The 7,049-nt window shown below is 39.9% G+C and overlaps 1 protein-coding gene across 1 annotated transcript; it reads right to left on the bottom strand.

The window, feature by feature from the left end:
* Positions 1–3,773, bottom strand: pnrc1 (proline-rich nuclear receptor coactivator 1). The gene is made up of 2 exons (XM_026918088.3): positions 3,073–3,773; positions 1–1,448 (listed from the first exon to the last, which is right to left on the bottom strand). Exons 1-2 carry the CDS (start codon positions 3,463–3,465, stop codon positions 1,053–1,055), a joined length of 789 nt encoding a protein of 262 aa, XP_026773889.3. The 5' UTR covers positions 3,466–3,773; the 3' UTR covers positions 1–1,052.
* Positions 3,774–7,049: the final 3,276 nt, after the last annotated feature.

Genomic DNA, 7,049 nt, shown 5'->3' with positions numbered 1-7,049 from the left:
TAAAGGGGGTGGCCAAATTCTTTATTTCAATAGTTTTAGTTAAAAACGTTCATAACGTTTCTCAGACCAATTTAATAAATGTGGACGCAAATTACTTCTTTTTGTACTTTTAAAAAGAGGCCAAACATTAAAATCAATCAGTGTTGCAACAAAATGTGTTGGATTTTTGCAAATACAAAAATGTCTTGGTTTTAGTGAAAGTTTAGTCAAAAGGATAACAGGATGATGGTAGATGCCTGGCTTTTCTCCACAGACATGTAAACACGTCATAACCACAAAACCTTCTCTCACAGTAAACATCATTTCCTGTCTAAATACAATGTTCTTAATCTAATAAACCAGGCAAATGCTACAGAACGAAAGAAAAATGTCCGTTACCAGAACGATTGGTGCTTGCAAGACTGGTATAACAAATCATTTGTTTTCAGAAGTGCCGTTTGTGATTTGTCCATTTTGCTTCAGTCCTTTCGTTTTAAACTTCCACTCCCTTTTATTAGCTGCATCCCTTTCCAGAACAGTCCATGACATAGAAAACACATTCAGCCATAGCACCGCACACTAGTTCATCCTCACATCTTAAAAGGGACCCGTGTTGGTTTTTCAGTCTTGTGCAAAACTAAGCAAACCTTTCACATGTAATGTGCGTCCCGAGACGGCTCGCTGTGCCTCAATCAGTACACTTGCAAAGAGCATATCATCAGATCATGATGAAAACATCATAAGCTTCAGTAACAAAACTAGATTTACTCTTCTGTTAAAATAACATCCAAAAAATATACACATATATTACATGTCTTACAGTATTTACATTTACACAAGTTTAAAAAAAAATTAACACAAGGTCTCTTTCTAAAGACAAAAGCAAGACATTTTTGATATTACGCTCAAAACTCAACACTTCCTGTTGCAACAAGGTTCCATAATCTTTTTTTCCTGACTGCCTGGAGCCAATTTACTAAAATTTTCTTTCACCTGAGAATCCAATGCCTATTTTTTCTGCTGTGAAACTGAAAAACCCAGGGGTTTATTGTTGTTGTTCTTTGTAACTGGAGTCACGGCTTGGACTGGACCTTCAGTATGGTTTTCAGATGCACGGACATCTGCTCCCGGCTGCTGTCGGAATGCTTGGGGCTGTTTTCACCCACCCAGTGGCTCGGCGGCTTGGGCAACACACTCGGTGAAGGGGGCTCGCTAAACTTGGCTCCAGCGTAGGTCTTCTCTGTATCTTTAAGATTATCCTCAGATGAGAGTTCACCGTTTGTGTTTCTTGGAGCGTCCGCTGACCTCAGAGGCCTCTTCCTATCCCTGTTCTCGTATTTGACGTGCCTGCTCTTTTGAGCGCGTGTGTTCAGGTTGGGAGCGCACGGCTTGTGTTTGTCTGCGCTGTGTGGAGATGGCCTAACCGGCTGAGTTCCTCTTTCTCCCCTTCCTGTTTTTGATTTCAGCAGCTGAAGATAAACAGAAGAAAAATAATCAGAAGCTCAAATGGCAAGGTAAAGGGAACGAATGGCATCTGGCCTAGCAGTCATGACCGACATCTCAGACTGCACGTAGGCTGTTTATGCACCTCCCCCCTGCCAGGCTTTTATTGCTCGGGTTCAGTCTTTAAACACTCGACTAGATGAGCACACTGACACCAAACAAATAAAATGTGACCCTGATTAGACCCTGACATCAGATTTCCCCATTACAATGTGGATTTTAGTGCAATTCTCTTGCTCTAATACACCTCAATCTCATTAGACATGAAAAGATACGAGTGTTTTAGACCAAGAAATGTGTATCGTAAGGCAAACTAAAAGGACTAGTCCTGAACTATAGACTACACTTACACATAAGCGACATGATTAATATTTTAATTGCAATCGTGACTTTTGGCTTTCTTGACCAGCTAAAAAACTTATGTTGGTATATTAAAAAAAAAATTTCATGCCCTCTGCATGTTTTTCCATATCTGTCCTATCAGTGTTGCATATTTATGATAAATTAACAGTATAATCATAACAAATAACGATTACGGTTAAAAAGTCATATATACATAGTTACATAACTAATCTAATGATCAGACCTTTAAAGGTGCATTAGATAAGATTTAGTCTTTTTTTCTTTTTCCAAGATTAAGTCTTACAGTTAGGAGGGTTGAATATTTGAATAATTCCCACCCATGTTTGCGAAGCTCCGCCTCCAGATCTTTGCTTTGTCAGAGCATGTAAAGCTAATAAAAAGCTATTTTAAATGCACTTTTACAGTTACAGGTCTGAGTAGCTGTTGATACTTTTCTACCAATACATACTGAACTTCAAACAAATAATTTGGTCTGATCAGAAAGTCGGGGGTTGAAGCTGCCACTGTTGGGCCCCTGAGCAAGGTCCTTAACTCTCTCTGCTCCAGGGGCGCCATATCACGCCTGACCCCGCTCTCTGACCCCAGCTTCCTAACAATCTGGGATATGCGAAGAAAAGAATTTCACTGCGCTGTAATGTACTCTGTATATGACAAATAAAGGCTTCTTCTTCTTCTTCCAATAACTAACGATGATGATTACCTTCTCAGAACAGCCATTAGTGTGGTCAATGTTATAGACTTAACCATGTCTGTATATTAACTTTATCTAAAGCCAATATTGTTATAAACTAATTTAAAAAGTAGAGAAGGTGAACTTTAAAACATTGTGGCACAGCCAGATAGATTTAAAGTCACTCTGTAAATGTGGAAGGAACTAGTAGTTCAGAGGGTGATGAGTTGAAATTTCAAGATGAAGGGGTATTTTCTGTGGTTTTTACTGATTATAGGCAGAAAATTACAAGCTGCAGCCTCGCCTTGACCGCAGCAGTGGAGTGTCTGGAGAATGACTGACGGCGCATAATAACATCATAACATAAACAAAGCTTCCGGACCGGACCTCAGTTTTCCACACGGTGTTTTTCCAGCAAATTATTACGCTTTTGCTAATGCCACGGGTTACTTTATTATTTTTTCTTATGTTCTACATATCTTGCAGGTTATTTCTACAAATAAGGAATAAAAAAATCGCTAATTGCACCTTTAAAATGGTGTATGGCTTACACTCACCTCCTTCTTGGATGGTGTTTTTAAGTGTGTGGAGCCACTGGGTGCAGTTCTGCTGGCCGGAAGCTCGGTGTTATTGCTCTGTGATGTGGATTTAACATCGCTGTTGCTGTTGTTGTTGTTGTTATTATTGTTGATGATGTCGGTTAAATGTGCAGTGTTGTTCCTCAGGACCACCGCCTGTCTGTGGTGCTGCTGAGCCTGATTATGAGCATTCCTGCTCTGCACTCGGACCCTGTGTCCTCCTTTCTTCAGCACAGCTCTTCTCGAGGACTTGTTCAGGTGTCCACAGGAGATGAACAGAGTCGGCTCGTTGTTCTCGACGTTGTCCAGGCTCGGTTCAACACCAAGCGTTTCGCCCAACATGATTTCAAAACTGCTGGATGGAGGATACATGAGAGACGAAGCGTCCAAAATGGCGTCCTCCTTCCGAGCTTTAACGCAAAGACAAAACAAAGCTTCCACAGAAGCAGCAGCACTCAGAGAACTGGATAATTTCTCAGACGAACAAAATGCTCCGGGAGCCAAGAGTGAATGGATTCGTGTTCTTCGAACAAGAACAACTTCGTCGAAAAGTTTAAACAAGTGCCCAAAATGCACAGCCAAAAGTTTGAGTCGAAATGGCGCAGCTCGAGAGCTGTGTACTGAAATGGCGCAGCTGCGCGCGACTTCCTGTTTGTAGCGCAACACCCCCAGGCCACGCCCCCTTCGCCCCGCCCCCCCCTCATCCCCGGAACAAAGGAGACCTACAATAGACTTGTTCTAGCGCTGAAAAACAACCACTAAAGCCATCTTTTGTTCCTGTTCTTGTCTAGATGCCTAAAATAAAGTTTAGAAAATGTCTAGTGCCTCAAAATGATGATGAGGAATGTTTGTGTTTTGTACCTTCGCAGTAATTTCCTTTCAGTGTGCGGTTAATACATTACTTCTACCCAACTAGACAATCTGAGCAAAGTAAATCGTGTGTGTGTGTGTGTGTGTGTGCGTGTGTTTTTATATTAAAATAAAAATATTTTCAGTCTAGAGAGTCGGACCGCCCTTAAGAGAAACCACGTCAAAAGAACGAAAGAGAGGATGTTCCAAATATGGTCATACCTTCCGGTGCATTACGTAATGGAAATGAGGAAGGAGTGGTGGTTGTTTTCTTTTATACTTTCTCTTCTGTAGAAAACCCCAACAAATTTCCCGATTTTGAGCAGACATTGGTGCAGATTAAAATTTCCAGGGAAGATAAGTGAAACTACACTATATGTCCAAAAGTATGTGCACCCCTGACCATCACACCCACATGTACTTGTTGAAATCCTATTCCAGATTTATTTCTCCTCTGCTGTTATAATAAGCTCCACTCTTCTGGGAAGGTTTTTCACTAGATGTTGGAGCGTGGCTGTGGGGATTTGTGATCATTCAGCTACAGGAGCATTAGTGAGATCAGACACTGATGTTGGGATGTCGAGGAGGTCTGGGGTTCAGTCGGTGTTCCAGTTCATCCTAAAGGTGTTCAGTGGGGTTTAGGTCAGGGCTCTGTGCAGGACACTCGAGTTCTTCCACTCCAACCTTCACACACCATGTCTTCATGGAGCTCTCTTTGTGCACAGGTGTATCGTCATGCTAGAACAGGTTTGGGCTTCTTAGTTCCAGTGAAGGGAAACTGTAACGCTGCAGCATACAAAGATATTCTATACAATCGCACACATATGGGTGTGATGGTCAGATGTCTACACACCTTTGGCTGTATAGTGTATTCTGTCATTTTCCACTTGTTTCAGACTACTGCTCCTTTATTTTTTTTTTCAAATATCAAATAATAATAGACCCAAATATTTTGTGTACTGCTCCTTCACTGCTTACTGGATTGAAACGACACACACTGTACTGAAAATTAGATCATTTGCAAAGAAAAAAGTAGAAACACTAGCATGCTAAACAGCAGCTCTTCTGCAAGAGCTCCCAAAGATTAACTTCAGTGATGTTCATCAGATACGTAAGAACACTTACAAAGCCCCTTCTAGCAAGCTGGAGAAAGACTGTCATAAATACGCGACTATGAAGGTAAGATAATGCCTATTAACAGAAATGAACACCCAAGCCCACACAGTTCACTGCCAAGTAGATTGTACAGTTTCTAACAGAGTCTCTTCAGTTGAACCTTGATACTGCCCATTATATTGGTTTCGAAACACATATATTAAATTATTGTGTGATTTTCTTTAACAGTTTATCAGTCTGTCTTTTTTTCACCACTATAACTTATATGCTATGGAGATAAATATTGCTAATGCATGTTATCCATGTTATCAACATGTAATAGTACTAGTATGTTCACTAATTGAATAATAGTACTACTAATAATTTGGTACAGTATTTGCTGTGAGGTGTTTGTTATTATCCAGTGCCTTTCTCTGAAGCACAGAAAAAAACATTTCTGAACAGATTACAAGTTTCATGTCGGTTGCATCAGGTTTTCAGATGTGGTTTTATGAAGGCCCCAAACAGCTCAGTTCTGATTGGTTAATTTATGAGTGATTCATATCCGTTCGTGAAGGAAATCATGTAAATGTGTTGGATGAGCTTACAGGGCATGGGACCTGCAGAACTGGTACTGATAACTGGTAACGTAATAAACAGTTAATGCTGGGGTGAGGCTAAGCAACAACGAATACTAAAAAACACAAAATTAAATGTATTATATTACAAATATGCATTCTTTAGACACTTTTTTTTTTCAACACAATTTACAAATAAGGTAGAATTTGTAAAATAAAAAGACTTTTGTTTGGCTTGGTGGAAAAAGAGGAAAATCTTTATTATTTTGGAAAAATCTGTAGTGAGACACACAAGAAAGTAAATCAGAATGAGTATTTGAAACTTTACAACACAATATATAGTATAATTTTAAGCAAGAATTAACACTCACCTATCAAACATTTGGTATCATTTTGAATTCGGTCTCAGATTCAGAACACACCAGACTAAGACGCTTACAAACATAGAGATGAGCGTCGAATCCTTGGATGTGAACAACCTTCTAATTGCTATTTCAGGTCTTTAGTGAACTCCCAGCCCATTTTGCCTTGGATATCAAGGAATAAAACACAAGAAGGTGTGCTGTTTAAGAAAAGTAATCAATGATGGGTGGTAGGATGTGGCTCAAGACAAAGCAGAGTTACTGTTACAAAAGCATTAACCAGGAAGCTTCAGGGTTGTCTGTAATGCTGATCTGAAGATATCAAGGCAGACCCCACTTGGTGCCAATACTGAGAAAATGGAGGTAGTCTACTCCTACCCCTGTATACGTATTAGCGGTATCCACTGACAGCAGTGTGAGTGTGGTATGTTGAGGGAGAGCCAAATGACCACGCTGACACGTATAAAGTGAGAAAAAGAACAGATAGCTGTTGTCATTTATATAATATCTCATATGGTCACGGCAAGATGGTATCCAGGTGTTAAAACGTCGCCCCTGGTGGTTAGGAAGGATGATATAGAACTTAAAGTTACAAAGAGCTGACACTGGAGACTCCTTCCAAAAAATGAAAACTTCCCCATAAACCTCCCTGTGTAATTTGTTCATATAGAAATGATAATGTGCTAGAATATATGAACCTGGGAGTCGTCTTGCAGCTGGAACATCTGTCCGAGCTGCTGTTAAACAAATGAATCAACCCCTTCTGATCAGGTAGAATCAAGAATTCAAGTGTGCTGTTGGATGCATGATATAAATAATATTCAAAATTCAATTTAACAGCTCCACAGCCTAATGTATTCATAGAGAATCTAACAAACGTCTGTGAGTAAAAGAAATGCTTAATGCACTAGAAATGGTGAAGATAAATCCTGACTGACGTGCTGCTGAACTTCTTTTATGGTTCTACTGCTACCAGTGTTCATGAAGATTGCTCACTTTATTGTGATAATAAACCTTGATGAGAATTCCACATTGACACGTCAGCATTTGTATCTGTATGACACATTAGTAT

This window comes from Pangasianodon hypophthalmus, chromosome 30 (assembly GCF_027358585.1).
Source record: "Pangasianodon hypophthalmus isolate fPanHyp1 chromosome 30, fPanHyp1.pri, whole genome shotgun sequence".
In the NCBI taxonomy this organism is placed as follows: Eukaryota; Metazoa; Chordata; class Actinopteri; order Siluriformes; family Pangasiidae; genus Pangasianodon; species Pangasianodon hypophthalmus.
The sequence above is the reverse complement of the archived record's forward strand: the minus strand, read 5'-3'. Positions and strand labels throughout refer to the sequence as shown.